Source organism: Lepidochelys olivacea (genome assembly GCF_965140295.1).
Source record: "Lepidochelys olivacea isolate rLepOli2 genome assembly, chromosome: 1".
Lineage (NCBI taxonomy): Eukaryota > Metazoa > Chordata > Testudines > Cheloniidae > Lepidochelys > Lepidochelys olivacea.
The window spans coordinates 2,232,741-2,251,659 of NC_140411.1; the positions used below are offsets into that span (position 1 = coordinate 2,232,741).

General features: G+C 44.6%; 1 protein-coding gene across 1 annotated transcript; it reads left to right on the top strand.

Annotated features, from left to right (window-relative positions):
- Positions 1-14,418: 14,418 nt before the first annotated feature.
- LOC311514610 (olfactory receptor 52E4-like) lies at positions 14,419-15,366 on the top strand (the record flags this gene model as incomplete). The annotated part of the gene is made up of 1 exon (XM_084617175.1): positions 14,419-15,366. One exon carries the CDS (start codon positions 14,419-14,421, stop codon positions 15,364-15,366), a length of 948 nt encoding a protein of 315 aa, XP_084473301.1.
- Between the last annotated feature and the right edge of the window lie 3,553 nt (positions 15,367-18,919).

Consider the following 18,919-nt stretch of genomic DNA (forward strand, 5'->3'; position numbering starts at 1 on the left):
ATCTGTTCCCAGCAAAGGTATCCCACAAGCAGACAAAAGTCTGTTCCCCCCTCCAGATTTGAAAGTATCTTGATTCCTCATTGGTCATTTTGGGTCAGGTGCCAGCCAGGTTACCTGAGCTCCTTAACCCTTTACAGGTAAAAGGATTTTGCCTCAGGCCAGGAGGGATTTTATAGCACTGTATAAAGAAAAGTGGTCATCCTTCCCTTTGTATTTATGACAGGGAGGCTGTACAGAAACCAGACAATCAGAAGAGGGCTTTTTCAGTCAACCAGAGGGGGTTGTATGGTGAGATTTTGGCAAACCAGTAAAGTTCCTGAAACCACTATGGCTTATTGATAAAAGCAGCCAAGTGAGCAGGCCATAAAACTTAATAAAGGCAGGAGGGGAGGGGGCTTAGGGTACCACAGAAAGGGCAGCTTGACCCCACATTCTTCCTGATAAGAATTTTGTTGAAGTTGGTGATACATGCATTTTAAAAGAACAGGATGTGCCCTCGAGAATGTGTCTGTCCAAGGCTGCAAACTCTGGGGAAAAAACACACATGGTTAATCAATAATCAGAAGGAAACCTCTTGTTTGACTGTTGAAACTGCTTGCTTAACAAGTTTTCTTTAAGTGACATCATTGTATTCCTAATCTATAAATAAGCAGGGGAAAGTTTGAGGTAGTGGGACTCTCCCTCTGGATGCATCTTGTGTTCCCCACCGGGAGACGGAAGTTTGGCCACCGGAATCCTGTCACTGTGACACTCGAGAGGGAGCTCCATCCTGACTGGTTGAGAGACTGAAGCCTTGAAAGAGGGGCAGAAAAGGTGCTAGGGCTATGGAGAAGTGGCCCAGGGAAATAGGTGGTGGTGGTTGAAGGAGACATGTGGCTGAAGCCTCGAGGGTTCCTGGGTCAGGACCAGGAGTAGTGGGATGGCCCAGGTCTCCCCCTTGCCTCCACTTGCCACTGAGGGGAGTGGCCACTAGGGACTGCAGCTGGCCACTGCAGAAGGTGGCTAAACCTAAGACTGTAGTTTCCCACTGAGAGATAGTGGGTCTGAAGACTGGTGGGTCACCCCTGGAAGGGGGGAAACGGCGGAGCAGGGCACACCTAGAGGACCATGCCCAGAAACGTATGCCATGGTCCATGGAGTGACGCACATCCAAGAGTGACGGAGAGGGAGGAAGTGTTGGCGGGCGAGATAGCTCCTGAGGAAGGTGCACTGTTGGAAGGAGCTAATTTCCAGAATGGCCAGCAGGAGGTGTCATGGTGGTGAGTCCACAACCCATTACAGAGGGACATTTTCAGGGGTCACATATTGTATGTTTGATGGGTAATGGGGAAAATATTATTTCATTTTCCTTTACTCTGTACCTTGGCTTACTTTTCCCCTGTGGTACAGACCAGAACCGAGTCTTTTTCAGGACATGGATGTTTGTCTGATATAAAAATAAACATTAGGTTTCAGAGAGATAGAATCATAGACTTTAAGGTGAGAAGGAAGCATTATGATAATCTCATCTGACCTCCTGCACAACACAGGCCACAGAAACCCACCCACCCACTCTGTCCCTGTAACAAACCCCTAACCTATGTCTGAGCTATTGAAGTCCTCAATCATGGTTTAAAGACTTCAAGGTGCAGAGAGTCCTCCAGCAAGTGACCCATGCCCCATGCTACAGAGGAAGGCGAAAAAACCCCAGGAACTCTGCCTAGTGACAGAGGATGTGGAAAAAGCTAATGTACTCAATGCTTTCTTTCCCTCTGTTTTCACTAACAAGGTCAGCTCCCAGACTGCTGCGCTGGGCATCACAAAATGGGGAAGAGATGGCCAGCCCTCTGTGGAGATAGAGGTGGTTAGGGACTATTTAGAAAAGCTGGACGTGCACAAGTCCATGGGGCCAGACGAGTTGCATCCGAGAGTGCTGAAGGAATTGGCGGCTGTGATTGCAGAGCCATTGGCCATTATCTTTGAAAACTCGTGGCGAAGCGGGGAAGTCCCAGATGACTGGAAAAAGGCTAATGTAGTGCCAATCTTTAAAAAAGGGAAGAAGGAGGATCCTGGGAACTACAGGCCAGTCAGTCTCACCTCAGTCCCTGGAAAAATCATGGAGCAGGTCCTCGAAGAATCAATCCTGAAGCACTTGCATGAGAGGAAAGTGATCAGGAACAGCCAGCATGGATTCACCAAGGGAAGGTCATGCCTGACTAATCTAATCGCCTTTTATGATGAGATTACTGGTTCTGTGGATGAAGGGAAAGCAGTGGATGTATTGTTTCTTGACTTTAGCAAAGCTTTTGACACGGTCTCCCACAGTATTTTTGTCAGAAAGTTAAGGAAGTATGGGCTGGATGAATGCACTATAAGGTGGGTAGAAAGCTGGCTAGATTGTCGGGCTCAACGGGTAGTGATCAATGGCTCCATGTCTAGTTGGCAGCCGGTATCAAGTGGAGTGCCCCAAGGGTCGGTCCTGGGGCCGGTTTTGTTCAATATCTTCATAAATGATCTGGAGGATGGTGTGGATTGCACTCTCAGCAAATTTGCGGATGATACTAAACTGGGAGGAGTGGCAGATACGCTGGAGGGGAGGGATAGGATACAGAAAGACCTAGACAAATTGGAGGATTGGGCCAAAAGAAATCTGATGAGGTTCAATAAAGATAAGTGCAGGGTTCTGCACTTAGGACGGAAGAATCCAATGCACCGCTACAGACTAGGGACCGAATGGCTAGGCAGCAGTTCTGCGGAAAAGGACCTAGGGGTGACAGTGGACGAGAAGCTGGATATGAGTCAGCAGTGTGCCCTTGTTGCCAAGAAGGCCAATGGCATTTTGGGATGTATAAGTAGGGGCATAGCGAGCAGATCGAGGGACGTGATCGTTCCCCTCTATTCAACATTGGTGAGGCCTCATCTGGAGTACTGTGTCCAGTTTTGGGCCCCACACTTCAAGAAGGATGTGGATAAATTGGAAAGAGTCCAGCGAAGGGCAACAAAAATGATTAGGGGTCTAGAACACATGACTTATGAGGAGAGGCTGAGGGAGCTGGGCTTGTTTAGCCTGCAGAAGAGAAGAATGAGGGGGGATTTGATAGCTGCTTTCAACTACCTGAAAGGGGGTTCCAAAGAGGATGCATCTAGACTGTTCCAATGGGAGCAGATGACAGAACGAGGAGTAATGGCCTCAAGTTGCAGTGGGGGAGGTTTAGATTGGATATTAGGAAAAACTTTTTCACTAAGAGGGTGGTGAAAAACTGGAATGTGTTACCTAGGGAGGTGATAGAATCTCCTTCCTTAGAAGTTTTTAAGGTCAGGCTTGACAAAGCCCTGGCTGGGATGATTTAACTGGGAATTGGTCCTGCTTCAAGCAGGGGGTTGGACTAGATGACCTTCTGGGGTCCCTTCCAACCCTGATATTCTATGATTCTATGATTCAATCTGTCCTGGAGGAAAATTACTTTTTGACCCAAATATGGCGATCAGCTAAACCCTGAGCATATGGGCAAGATTCACCAGCCAGACACCCAGGAAAGAATTCTCTGTAGTAACTCAGATCCCACCCCATCTAAAATCCCATCACAGGTCATTGGTCATATTTACCGCATATTTACCGCTAATAGTCAAAGATCAATTAATTGCCAAAATTAGGCTATCCCATCATATCATCACCTCCATAAACTTATCAAGCTTAGTCTTGAAGCCAGATATGTCTTTTGCCCCCACAGCTCCCCTTGGAAGGCTGTTCCAGAGCTTCACTCCTCCGAAGGCTAGAAACCTTTTGTCTAATTTCAAGACTAAACTTCCTGATGGCCAGTTTATATCCATTTGTTCTTGTGTCCACATTGGTACTGAGCTTAAATAATTCCTCTCCCTCCCTGCTATTTATCCCTCTGATATATGTATAGAGAGCAATCATATCTCCGCTCATCCTTCTTTTGGTTAGGCTAAACAAAGCAAGCTCTTTGAGTCTCCTTTCATAAGACAGGTTTTCAATTGCTCGGATCATCATAGTAGCCCTTCTCTATACCCGTTCCACTTTGAATTTATCCTTCTTAAACATGGGAGACCAGAACTGCACACAGTATTCCAGGTGAGGTCTCACCAGTGCTTTGTATTTGTTTAGATATTGGGACACGCCTAGATTATCCTTAACCTCCACTCCATCCTCAGTGTTTAGTGGTCCCACTTCTTTCCTTGTTTTCTTCCCTTTTCAAGTCCAACTCTACATGGCTTTTAGCCTTTTTCACTTTATCCCTACATATCTAGACAAATTGGAGGATTGGGCCAAAAGAAATCTGATGAGGTTCAATAAGGATAAGTGCAGGGTCCTGCACTTAGGACAGAAGAACCCAATGCACAGCTACAGACTAGGGACCAAATGGCTAGGCAGCAGTTCTGCGGAAAAGGACCTAGGGGTGACAGTGGACGAGAAGCTGGATATGAGTCAGCAGTGTGCCCTTTTTGCCAAGAAGGCCAATGGCATTTTGGGATGTATAAGTAGGGGCATAGCGAGCAGATCGAGGGACGTGATCGTTCCCCTCTATTCAACATTGGTGAGGCCTCATCTGGAGTACTGTGTCCAGTTTTGGGCCCCACACTACAAGAAGGATGTGAATAAATTGGAAAGAGTCCAGCGAAGGGCAACAAAAATTATTAGGGGTCTGGAACACATGACTTATGAGGAAAGGCTGAGGGAACTGGGATTGTTTAGTCTGCAGAAGAGAAGAATGAGGGGGGATTTGATAGCTGCTTTCAACTACCTGAGAGGTGGTTCCAGAGAGGATGGTTCTCGACTATTCTCGGTGGAGAAGAGGACAGGACAAGGAGTAATGGTCTCAAGTTGCAGTGGGGGAGGTTTAGGTTGGATATTAGGCAAAACTTTTTCACTAGGAGGGTGGTGAAACACTGGAATGCGTTACCTAGGGAGGTGGTAGAATCTCCTTCCTTAGAAGTTTTTAAGGTCTGGCTTGACAAAGCCCTGGCTGGGATGATTTCATTGGGGATAGGTCCTGCTTTGAGCAGGGGGTTGGACTAGATGACCTCCTGAGGTCCCTTCCAACCCTGATATTCTATGATTCTATGATTCGTTTGCGAGGTGTTTTGAAGACCCTTCAATTAATGGTTCTGCACAGTATGAACCATGTGTGCCAGCAGAAAATGCTCATGTCTTCCCTCAGTCACCTTTCTCCAGATCTGTCTGTCTACTGTCCATCCATCCATCCTGGGCATTTACAGGGCATAGTGATCTACTCATTATCCCGAGTTTTCTTCCTAATCAATGATAATTTTAAAATATAAACAAATAAACGAACAGCCAGTTCCTCTCTCAATCAGCACAGAGCCTGAATGTTCTCATCTCCCTTTGGGAAGGTCCCTTAATTACTGTTTACTCCTAAATGTGAATAAAGAGCACAGAAGCACAGAAATGGAAATAGAGACTATGGCTAGAGTGTCTCCAGTTTCCAGCCTGTTTACATCCAGATGACACTTCTCCCCTAGAGGTGGAGTTCAGCCCAATGGGATTGCAAAGAGCTATATTATAAACAGTTCATATCACACAGTTGGGTCTCGGTGTGGGATGCTGCTGCAGATGCTGGTGTGAGAGAGGTGTGTGCCATGACTACATTAAAAGGATCCCAGGGAAGATGCTTCTGTCTCAGAAATCACAGGTACCCATGCCTTGCTGAGGAGTTCAGCTACTGAACAAACCGAGTGCAACATGGGTGTGATGGGATAGAGAGTAAGTCTATAGTCCTTCTCGCACTGCACACCCATTAAATATTCCAGGGCCCTTGCCACAGGGGATGTGTTCCCTCCAGTGTGGTGGGTCAAAATGTCATTCTTTTTTGTACACCCCCACTTGCCCCAGCCGATTGTCCCCATCCCAAAGGTGGCTGCATTTCAGTGGCACAGGGGATCTTGCAGGATGAAATGTGTTAGAAGATGTACAGTACAAGGCCAAATTCTTAGGCCATGTCCCATGCTTTGCTCAGGCCCTGCCAAGGCAAAACTCCCCTTGGACTAAGAACTGAGTAAAGACCTCAGGAGCCAGGTGCGTGTGAATCCACAGAGACTGTCACTTCCTCCTCTGGCATTTCAGGGCTCTGGCTGTTAACATAAGAACATACATAAGAACAGGATAATGGCCAGACTGGGTCAGACCACAGGTCCATCTAGCCCAGTTTCCTGTCTTCTGACAGGTTTCAGAGTAGCAGCCGTGTTAGTCTGTATTCGCAAAAAGAACTGGAGTACTTGTGGCACCTTAGAGACTAACAAATTTATCTGAGCATAAGCTTTCGTGAGCTACAGCTCACTTCATCGGATGCATTCAGTGGAAAATACAGTGGGGAGGATTATATATACAGAGAACATGAAACAATGGGTGTTACCATACACACTGTAACGAGAGTGATCAGGTAAGGTGCGCTATTACCAGCAGGACAGCGGGTGTGTGGGGGGGAACGTTTTGCAGTGATAATCAAGATGGGCCATTTCCAGCAGTTGACAAGAACATCAGAGGTACAGTGGGGGGTGGAGGGGGGGAATAAATATGCGGAAATAGTTTTACTTTGTGTAATGACCCATCCACTCCCAGTCTCTATTCAAGCCTAAGTTAATTGTATCCAGTCTGCAAATTAATTCCAATTCAGCAGTCTCTCATTGGAGTCTGTTTTTGAAGTCTTTTTGTTGTAATATTGTGACTTTTAGGTCTGTAATCACGTGACCAGAGAGATTGAAGTGTTCTCCGACTGGTTTATGAAGGTTATAATTCTTGACATCTGATTTGTGTCCATTTATTCTTTTACGTAGAGACTGTCTATTTTGACCAATGTACATGGCAGAGGGGCATTGCTGGCACATGATGGCATATATCACATTGGTAGATGTGCAGGTGAACGAGCCTCTGATAGTGTGGCTGATGTGTCCCCTGAATTGATATGTGGATACAGTTGGCAACGGGCTTTGTTGCAAGGATAGGTTCCTGGGTTAGTGGTTCTGTTGTGTGGTGTGTGGTTGCTGGTGAGTATTTGCTTCAGGTTGGGGGGCTGTCTGTAAGCAAGGACTGGCCTGTCTCCCAAGATTTGTGAGAGTGATGGGTTGTCCTTCAGGATAGGTTGTAGATCCTTCATGATGTGTTGGAGAGGTTTTAGTTGGGGGCTTAAGGTGACGGCTGGTGGTGTTCTGTTATTTTCTTTGTTGGGCCTGTCCTGTAGTAGGTGACTTCTGGGTACTCTTCTGGCTCTGTCAATATGTTTCTTCACTTCATCAGGTGGGTATTGTAGTTGTAAGAATGCTTGATAGAGATCTTGTCGGTGTTTATCTCTGTATGAGGGGTTGGAGCAAATATGGTTGTATCGTAGAGCTTGGCTGTAGACGATGGATCGTGTGGTGTGGTCTGGGTGAAAGCTGGAGGCTTGTAGGAAGGCATAGCGGTCAGTAGGTTTCTGGTATAGGGTGGTGTTTATGTGACCATCGCTTATTAGCACTGTAGTGTCCAGGAAATGGATTTCTTGTGTGTACTGGTCCAGGCTGAGGTTGATGCTGGGATGGAAATTGTTGAAATCATGGTGGAATTCCTCAAGGGTTTCTTCTCCATAGGTCCAGAGGATGAAGATGCCATCAATGTAGTGTAAGTAGATTAGGGGCAATAGGGGACGAGAGCTGAGGAAGTGTTGTTCTAAGTCAGCCTTAAAAACGTTGGCATACTGTTGGGCCATGTGGGTACCCATAGCAGTGCTGCTGATTTGAAGGTCTACATTGTCCCCAAATGTGAAATAGTTATGGGTGAGGACAAAGTCACAAAGTTCAGCCATCAGGTTTGCTGTGACATTATCGGGGATACTATGGCTTGTAGTTCATCTTTGTGTGGAATGTTGGTGCAGAGGGCTTCTACATCCATAGTGGCCAGGATAGTGTTATCAGGAAGATCACCGATGGATTGTAGTTTCCTCAGGAAGTCAGTGGTGTCTCGAAGATAGCTGGGAGTGCTGGTAGTGTAGGGCCTGAGGAGGGAGTCTACATAGCCAGACAATCCTGCTGTCAGGGTTCCAATGCCTAAGATGATGGGGCATCCAGGATTTCCAAGTTTATGGATCTTGGGTAGGAGATAGAATACCCCTGGAACCCTGACCTGGGGTATTCTATGTCTGTGCGGATTTGTTCTTATGCTTTTTCAGGGAGTTTCTTGAGCAAATGCTGTTGTTTCTTTTGGTAAACCTCAGTGGGATCAGAGGGTAAAGGCTTGTAGAAAGTGGTGTTGGAGAGCTGCCTAGCAGCTTCTTGTTCATATTCTGACCTATTCATAATGACGACAACACCTCCTTTGTCAGCCTTTTTTATTATGATGTCAGAGTTGTTTCTGAAGCTGTGGATGGCATTGTGTTCTGCACGGCTGAGGTTATGGGGCAAGTGGATGCTGCTTTTCCACAATTTCAGCCCGTGCACATCGGTGGAAGCACTCTATGTAGAAGTCCAGTCTGTTGTTTTGACCTTCAGGAGGAGTCCACCCAGAATCCTTCTTTTTATAGTCTTGGTAGGAAGGTCTCTGTGGGTTAGTTCAGAGGTGTGTTGGAAATATTCCTTGAGTCGGAGTTGTAGAAAATAGGATTCTAGGTCACCACAGAACTGTATCATGTTCATGGGGGTGGAGGGGCAGAAAGAGAGGCCCCGAGATAGGACAGATTCTTCTGCTGGGCTAAGAGTATAGTTGGATACCTTAACAGAAAAGGTAATCATCAAGTTATCCATCCCTGTCACTCGTTCCCAGCTTTTGGGAAACAAAGGCTGGGGGCACCATCCCTGTACGTCCTGCCTAATAGCCATTGATGAACCTATCCTCCATGTATTTATCTAGTTCTTTTTGGAACCCTGTTAAGGTCTTGGCCTTCACAACATCTTCTGGGAAGGAGTTCCACACGTTGACTGTGCATGGTGTGAAGAAATACTTCCTTTTATTTGTTTTAAATCTGCTGCCTATTCATTTCATTTCATGACCCCTAGTTCTTGTGTTATGAGACGCAGTAATCACTACTTCCATATCTATTTTTTCTATACCAGTCATGATTTTATAGACCTTTATGATATGTCCCCTTACTCGTTTCTTTTCCAAGCTGAAAAGTCCCAGTCTTATTAATCTCTCCTCGTACGGAAACCGTTGCATAACCCTAATCATTTTTATTGCCCTTTTCTGAACCTTTTCCAATTCCAATATATCTTGAAATGCGGCGAGCACATCTGCATGCAGTATTCAAAGTGTGGGCATACCATGGATTTATATTGAATCAAAATGATATTTTCTGTCTTGTTATCTATCCCTTTCTTAATTATTCCCAGCATTCTGTTCACTTTTTTGACTGCTGCTGCACATTGACTGGATCTTTTCAGAGAACTATCCACAATGACTCCAAGATCTCTTTCCTGATTGGTAACAGCTAATTTAGACCCCATCATTTTAAATATATAGTTGGGATTATGCTTTCCAGTGTGCACTACATTACATTTATCAACATCTACCATTTGGTTGCCCAATCACACAGTTTTGAGTGACTGGCTCCCAGCCCCTTCCATGTACCCCACTTCCCTCCCAGCAGAACCCAGGCATCCTGGCATGCTCTCACCGTGGGAGGGGAGGCTGCTACCTGACTTTATGCTGCTGGAAAGAATGGAGGTGTTAGGGCTCCTTCCTGTAACAGTTATAAGAATTTTTCAACATGAACAACACATCTTCTCTTGTAGCTTCATTCGAGTAGTCTGCTGAAATGTTAAGATTCAAACTTTCAAGAAACAATTCAGCCAGAAGCAGACAACCATGTGGGAAATTTCCAACCAAACTCTTAATGTTTGTCAAACTTATAAGTGACTGAAAAGGAGGTCTTCTAATTGAAGGTCAGACAGCCTCAACTAAAGTTGATGCCACCAGTAGCACCTACGCTGGCCAAACCATTTTTAATCCCATTAACCTCTTGGCTCCAATTATGTATTTTGCAAGGAGTTCTACAGTCCAAATAGGTATAATGTAAATAATTTTCTTTTATCAGTGTTATACTTTCATACTTCCATTGTAATTGGATTTTCCCTTGTTCATGTGTTATGAGACACAGTACATATAAATGCCTGATCTGTTCTGTTTATTGATAGATTCATGGGGTTTAAGGTGAGAAGGGACAATTAGATCCTCCTCCTCTATAATACAGGACATTAAATTTCACCCAGGTGTCACTGTATTGAGCTCTATAATTTGTGATTGACTAAGACCTGGTCCACAGTAGGATTTTACATTGTAGAAACAAAGAGTCACAGGGTGAGAAGGGAATGCAATGGTTAGCAAGTCTGACCCCATGCAAAGATGTGGGATGTGTTGAATCTAAACAATCCCAGACAGATGGCTATACACCCTCTTTTGCAAAGTTTTTAGTGAAGGAGATTTCACGACCTTCATAGTCATCTGTTTCATTGTCCTCTTGTTCTTACAGTTAAGAAGGTTTTCCTGAGATTTGAAACCATTGCTTCTTCTCCTGCACTCTGCAGTAAGAGACAACAGCTTTCCTCGATCTTTCCTATGGAAGCTTTTGAAGTATTTGTAGACCACATTCATATCCCCTTAAAATCGTCTTTTCCAAAATAACACACCCGGTTCCTTCAGCTTGCTCATATGCTTGTATTCCATCCCTTGGAACATCTTTCTCACTAGCCTCTGGACCATTTAAAAATTCTCTACCTCCTTTCTATGCAACAGTTTCCAAAACTGGATACAGTACTCCAACTGAGGCCTAAGCAGAGCTGTATAGAGTGGTATGATCACTTACTGAGTCTTTCAGAGTAACAGCCGTGTTAGTCTGTATTCGCAAAAAGAAAAGGAGTACTTGTGGCACCTTAGAGACTAACCAATTTATTTGAGCATGAAGCTCATGCTCAAATAAATTGGTTAGTCTCTAAGGTGCCACAAGTATTCCTTTTCTTTTTACTGAGTCTTGCATGCTATGCCTCTGATAATAGAACCTAACATTGCATTTGCCTTTTCTGAAACAGCAAGAAAAATCCAACCCCCTGAGAGATGTAGCGATATCAACCTAATCCCCATGTAGACAGCATGGGGTTGATGGACACATTCTTCCATTAACCTTCCTATCACATCTCAGGGAGGTGGATTACCTATGCTGATGGGAGAACCCCTGCCGTCAGTGTAAGTAGTGTCTACAATTGAAGCGTTATGGCAGCACCACTGTAGCAATTCAAGTGTAGACAAGCCCTCAAGCAGATCTTCCAGAAAATCATCCAGTCTGGATCTGTAGACATGGGGACTTGTGGAATTCACCACTTCCCTTTGCATTTTGTCCAAATGGTTAATCACTGTGAGCGAAAAAAATTGGCTCTTCTTTCCAAATGGAATTTGTCTGGCTTCAGCTTTTAGCCATTGGGTGTTTCTCTGCTATTCTCCACTAGATTACAGAGCCGGTTATTACTATTTAAAATGAAAAGATGAAGCTCCTTGCATGTCTCATTCTCCAGCATTTTCTGCAGCTTCCAATCATTTATGTGGCTCTTTCCTGCACTTTCTCCAATTTTTCAACATCCTTTTGGACAGAGTCAGTTTTAACTAATGCCACATGCAGAGGTAAAAGCCTTCCACTGCTCCAACTAACCAACCCCCTGTTTATACAACTGTGATAAATGAAGGGGGGGTAGCTTCCTTTCATGAACAACGACCCAGCCAGTTAGCTATAAAGTCCCTCTTGGTGGCAGTTCTCTGCTTGCTTTACCTGTAAATGGTTAACCAAGTTCCCCTGGTAAAGGAAAAGGAGTGGGCACCTGACCAAAAGAGAATTGGGGGGCTAGAAATTTTTAAAACGCCGGGGGGGGGACTTCCTTTTGTTTGTGTGTTGTCTTTCTCTGGGGAAAAAGGGGAACAGATGCCAGCAGGAATGCTGTGTAAGGCTTGAACCAGGTATAAAAATTTATCTTCCATACCCGGAAGAAATTATTAGACAGGGCATGTTTAAATAGCTGTGTTTAGGTTTATTTATTTATTTTATTTTAGCTTGTGGATCACCTCTGTGCTAATCCCAGATGCTTTTCTTTGCTTGAAACCTTTACGCTGAACCCCCAAGAAAGCTATTTTGGGTGCTTAATTTTAAAATCTAGGAAAACCCAAAGCTCCAGCTGTATTTTTCTCCTTTTTGTTTTTAATAAAATTTCCCCTTTTTAAAAACAGGATTGGATATTTGGTGTCTTGAGAGGTTTGTGAATGTTGTTTGATTAGATGGTAGCACAGCTAATTTCCTTTGTTTTGTTTCTCAACTCTTCCCCAGAGAGGGAGTGAAAGGGCTTGAGAGTACCCTCAAGTGTTCCTTGCTGGGTTCAAGGTGGGTTTTTTTGTTGTTGTTTATTTGTTGTTTGTTTGTTTGCATTTGGTTGGTGGCAGCATTTACCAACCCAAGGTCAGAGAAAAACTGTAACCTTGGGAGTTTAATACAAGCCTGGAGTGACACACATTAATTTTTAGAATGCTTTCAGCCCTCTGCCTTCGACACTCAAAGTGACCAACTGGAGATGTAGCCTTGAGAGCATCCAAGGATCGCATCAGCCCTTTTGGCCACAGCCTGACACTGGGAGCTCCAGTTCTTTCCGGGTCACTGCATTCCATAACATAGTGCCCTAGTCTGAGCGTCAGGCCCGCATTCCTTGTTCTGAGAAGCTAACTTTGCATGTGACGGTATTAGAACATTTTATTTGCATGGGCCCAGCTCACCAAATGTTAAAGACCAATTGGTATTCCTGCTTTAGCCTCCTCATTGTAACCATTCTGCCAATCTTTGTGTCATCCACAATTTTATCTGAAGTGATTTTCTATTTGCTTCCAGATCACTGATTAAAATGTTATATAGCATCAGGCCTAGAACTTACCCCTGCAGAACCTCACTAGAAACACTTCCATTCACTGACAATGGCCCAGTGACATCTGCTGTGTGAGATCTGTCAGTTAGCCAGCTTTTAGTCCATTTAACGTGAGCTCCTCTGGTATTGTAGAGTGTTCATTATTTTCCCCTACAAAATCAAATGGCTCAGAGAACTCAATTCTATGGCATCTGCATGTCTCCCTTGATCAGCCAAATGTGAACTCTCATTCAGGGATGAAATCAGATTTATTTGACAAGACCAGTTTTCCATCTGTCATGTTGTTGACTGACATTCATTATATTCCAACCTTTTTTGGAACTAATATAGTTAATAACCTCCTTCATTGATAATATGCTTAATAACCTCCTTTTTCTGATCCTTAAGTGTGACAATCATCGATATTCCCATGATATTTTTAACATCCCGCAGTAATTTTCATCATTTCCAATTTGTATTATTTTCCCTTTTCCCATTTGTTATATATTACTTCCCCTGCCCAATTTCTGCCTTCTATCTAATAAACTCTTCTTAAAGAACTCCCATTTTCATTCACATTTTTCGGTATCAATTTTTCTTCCCAATCAAGTCTGCTGATAATTTGCCTTGGCTTTCTGGATTTAGCCCTTTTGAAGCACAAAGTGTCTTTAGATATTAGCTGTAGGGAACTTTCTCTCTTTGTCCATTTCAGTGTAATAATTTCTGTTCTTTAATAATGTCTCCTCTATCATATCTACCTTCTTTGGCTCTTCTCTAAAGTAAACAGTTCTCGACTTTTCAGTCTGTCCACAAAGGACAGGCTACCCTATTCTGATAGCCTGTCTCAGAAACCCCTTTTATGTCAGCTGTATCCTTTATGGACACTGGGTGACCAAAACTGAAGGCATGTCCAGAGCAGGTTATTCTCCATCCCATTCCTTATATATCCCAAGATTGTCTTTGTTTTGGCCACTGTTGCAAATGAGGAGGTGTTTCCATGGAATGGCTCTAACTGACACTGTGGTCTTTTCCCTGTGGTCTAGTCTCATTGGGATGTGTCCCTGGGCACATTCTTGGCAAAGGTTTGTTGTTTGTCTAGACTCGGATTTTGAGCCACTGGGAGAATGTGGAACTCCCTACAGCATGCACTTTCTAGCCTGGCTTTCATTGCATTAAGGAATAATAATTGATAACCAATAGCCACACTATTTTTTTTTCTGCTGGTGCCTATTAATGTTTCCCACATCACAACACATTATTGACTCATGGAGCAACATAAAATATGGAATTGGCGTTAGTAGGGTAATTTTTTCATAGTTCATATCTCTGAATAATGAACATGTCATTTTTCAGAGTGGGAAGAACAACCAATCTGCTTCCCCCATGAGAACAGCTTCCAGTAGGGCACGTAGTATCTCATATTATCATTGTCTCTCCATCCAGGCATTTGTACTGAGACCATCTCCCTTGACTCTGGGCAAATACAGGAATTCAATGAAACATACGGTACATGCAGGACACACTGTTGTGCCTCAGTGTTCGACACTTCCTCTCTACTCCATGTCAGATTCCAACACAACCGACTTCACCAACCCCTCCACCTTCATCCTGATGGGCATCCCTGGCCTGGAGGCGGCCCATGTCTGGATCTCCATCCCCTTCTGTGCCATGTACGCCATAGCCATCCTGGGGAACTTTACCGTCCTGTTCATTGTGAAGATGGAACCAAGCCTCCATCAGCGCATGTACTATTTCCTCTGCATGCTGGCTGTCACCGACCTGGTCCTGTCCACATCCATCCTGCCCAGAATGCTGAGCATCTTCTGGTTCAATTCCCGGGAGATCTATTTCAGTGCCTGCCTCACTCAGCTGTACTTCCTTCACTGCTTCTCAGTGATGGAGTCTGGGATCTTTGTGGCCATGGCATTTGATCGCTACTTGGCCATCTGCCATCCCCTGAGACATTCCACCATCTTGACACACCCCATGGTCGCCAAAATTGGCCTGACCGTAGTGCTGCGCAGTGCCATATTCATATTGCCCTATCCCTTCCTGTTGAGGCAGTGGCCATATTGCAGAACCAACATCATCCCCCAGCCGTACTGCATGCATATAGCAGTGGCGAATCTTGCCTGTGCTGACATCCGTGTCAGTAGCTACTATGATCTCTTTGTGCAATTCTGTGTCATTGGTCTGGATGTGATTTTTATTTTCATATCCTATACCCTGCTGCTCAGGGCCATTTTCTGCCTCCCCAGAGAGGACACCTGGCTCAAGACTTTTGGGACCTGCGGCTCCCACCTCTGTGCCACCTTAGCCTTTTACACTCCAGGTCTCCTCTTCTCTCTCACTTACTGGTTTCATCAGAATGTGCCCCTGCATTTCCATGTTCATATTACCAACATGTACCTCTTGATGACCCCCATGCTAAACCCCATCATCTATGGGGTGAGGACCAAACAGATCCGGAGCAGGCTGCTCCGGCTCTTTACTCATAAAGGGACCTAAAGTTTTCTCCTGATCCTCTGACTCTCTGACCGAGTCCATGAAGAGCTGGCTGGTGACATGGTGCTGGTGCTCTTTGCTGAATCACTGACTGGACAGTCAGAGAGACATTAAACCCTTCCCTGACCTGACTATGCAATGTCAGTGGGGGAATTGGTCCTGGTACAACTCATTAACTCATAGGGTTTTCCACCTTCCTATTTTCTGATAACTGGATCCCTGAGGGTCCTGCTCCCTCTCTTACTATTCCCTCAAGGTGCTGTCCCCTACCCCTGCCGCACCTATTTCCCCAAGTTTCTGCTCACTTCTTGTTTCCCTTCCTCCATCAGTCACTGGATCAGCTCTGCCTCCATCCCCCCAACTGGGCTCCCTTTGCTCTGGGCTGGGACAGGATCTGCTACAGCCTGACAAGGAGCTTGCAGTGAGGATACAGGTCTGGGGCCACAGGCCACTCAGGAGCAGAGAGGGCAGCCAGGAAGCCACACAGAAATAGCTGAAGGTTGGGAGCAGAGTTGTGTGTCAGGCAGGTAAGGCTGTGAATCATACAGCTTGGATTTGCATCAACCTTGGGTTTGAATAGAGACTGGGAGTGGCTGGGTCATTACACATATTGAATCTATTTCCCCATGTTAAGTATCCTCACACCTTCTTGTCAACTGTCTAAAGGGGCCATCTTGATTATTACTACAAAAGTTTTTTTTTCTCCAGTTTTTTTTTCCTGCCTATAACAGCTCATCTTAATTAATTAGCCTCTTACTCCACCTTTTCATGGTCTCTGTATGTGTGTGTGTGTGTGTATATCTATATATAATATCTTCTTACTATATGTTCCATTCTATGCATCCAACAAAGTGAGCTGTAGCTCACGAAAGCTTATGCTCAGATAAATTTGTTAGTCTCTAAGGTGCCACAAGTGCTCCTGTTCTTTTTGCAGATACAGACTAACACGGCTGATACTCTGAAACCTGTCATAGTTTGTGAGCCCTAAACCTCAACTACAAATTCCTGAGGGCAGAGACCTTTGTCTGGCTAATTTCTTTTGTTTTCAACTCCCCAACATTCCTCCCTTTTGGGCCCCTGTAACAAGCAGGGTGCCTACAATGGTTTTGGTCTTGGAGCTCTTTGCTGTCCGAACTTTGGTGCACAAATGAGTCTGTAAAAATGTTTCCTCTAAATAATCAAATGAGTGCATACTGCCTGATTCCATACCAAGTAGTTAGGTTGGTTTTGACAATAGCCATTTCTCGGTGGACATTCCATAAACTTATAATATAAAGAAATTTAACTTGACTAAGGCCATGCCGTAAGCCACCTGGATAAACTGGGACTTTTTAACACAGTTGCTACGGCAGCTCTAGGTCAACCAACGCCAAAGGCAGGTTTTAAAAGCCCAAGCCCTCCAAGGCATGAACGCATTCTAACCAGCAACTAAGCTGCCTGCCGATTGTACCTGGACTGATGTAGCCTGTGCCCTTCAAACAGGCCTAATGAACACTCACTGGCTTCTCAGTCAAATTACCTATACTGCAGGGATATTATTTCTATTAGTTGTATTCATGGAATGTTTATAGTTATGTGCCACCCTGGCCTCTCCCCGTAAACCATACTTGTAAATTTTGCAGCATACCCATTCCAATGGCCCAACTTTCCTGTCTCAACGTGGCATGACCGGTGGACCAATGTATCAAGCTAACTGGAGCCAGAGCCTCTAACATGAGTGCCCTGCTGGCCACTGTAAGGGAAAGAGGGGTGCCTGGGCCCTTCTTTGAAGAGAGTCGGGGAGTGTTGGGCTATGTAAGGGTTAAGTAAAGACCTGGGTAACCGTTAATATAGTAATAGGAGAGTATGGCACAGGCAAGCACTATCCCTTGCTTGATAGATGAAGTTTGCTACCTGTCCCCACCCCCTTTTTGTTTGTTAAGGATAGATAAGTGTTGCAGCTGCATAATAAATGTAGTTTTCTAAAGAACACCTTTTGTGTGAAGTAGTTTTATCCCTCCTCTCCCTTCTTTTTCCCAAGTACATAATGTGTGTATGTACATATTAACTTAGATAAAAGAGAGTATTGTGATTAACCTGGTGCTCACTCGACGATTGTGTGGAGGAGAATAAGTACTGCAATAAAGGAGTCCGTTTACTCCGCCTTTGGGTCCTCCTGTTCCTTCTTTACATCTCGAACATGATCATTGTATGTGAAGTTATAAAAGTTTTGCTATGTATGCGTTACTGAAAGATGTTGTGAAGTTGAAAACACCCACAGCTAGCCTTCTGGGCACAACAGTGAAGAGGCTAGATCATGCTAGTGACCCATCAGCAGAGACAATGGACACAATGTTTCAGCCAGTGTATGAGTTATGGCTGTGATGACTCACTATGGCATGCAAGGTCATGTGACCAGACCACATGACACTGAACACCATTTCAGAACCTGTATTTTTCCACAAACTGGGCTGGGAACTTAGCTGGGAAGAAAGATTTCCCACCATACGAAAGACTATAAAAGATGGGGAGTACCATCACCACTTGTCTTCACTCCCCACTCAAGAGAACACCTGGAAATGAAGGGGGAACAAAGATTAAACTGGAGAAAGTGCTGGTTCCAGGCTAAAGACATTTCTAGGCTGTTTATGAAAGCTTGGTGATCTGCTTGTATCATCAGTCAGGTTGAGAGATGGGATTCGAATTACCAATATATCTAGTAAATGAGGTTTAGTTAGCTTTTTTGGTTATTTCCTAAGTAATATGCTTTGATCTGTTTGCTGTCACTTATAATCACTTAAAATCAATCTTTCTGTCATTAATAAATTTGTTTTATGATTTATCCTAACCTGATTTTTGAGTGAAGTGTCTGGGAAAATCTCAGCTTGGTAAACAAAGGCTGTTTCATATCTTCCCCACATCACGGGGGAGGGGAGGAAGAAAACTACATTGACAAAGCCCTGGCTGGGATGATTTAGATGGGCATTGGTCCTGCTTTGAGCAGGGGGTTGGACTAGATGACCTCCTGAGGTCCCTTCCAACCCTGATATTCTATGATTCTATGATTAATGAACTTGGCCAGTACTGATCTCTGTGCAGTTCAAGATAGTCTAATTCTGGGGTTCTACTGCAGCAGGGGTGCAAGGCTGGAGAGCTGGGAAACTGGCTGGTGCTCCACTGCCAATCGACGAGTGGCTTAGGTAAAACATTCCGCTATCTCGCTTGGGTGCGTGGTGCCACCTGCTGTTATGTTGGGTGTTAACAGGCCCTGGAGAGGCTGGCTGTGCATCATCAGCAGAGTAGCATGAGAAAGGCCAGCCCAGCTGGAGTGTTAGGGGGCACTGCTATTCCAATGGCTCCCAGACTTAACCCTGGGTGACAACCTGTCACAACCATCTCCATCTAATAAAGGCATATACTAAGCTCAAGATTTCCTTTCTTTCCAATATACTTAAAAATCTTCTTCTTTTCCTTAACCTGATAGCCATGGATTTGTCTCTGGTGTCTTTTGTGACCTTCATCCATTTTTGATACTTCATAACTTCTCATTTCTATCAATTGCTATCCTCTTCCACTG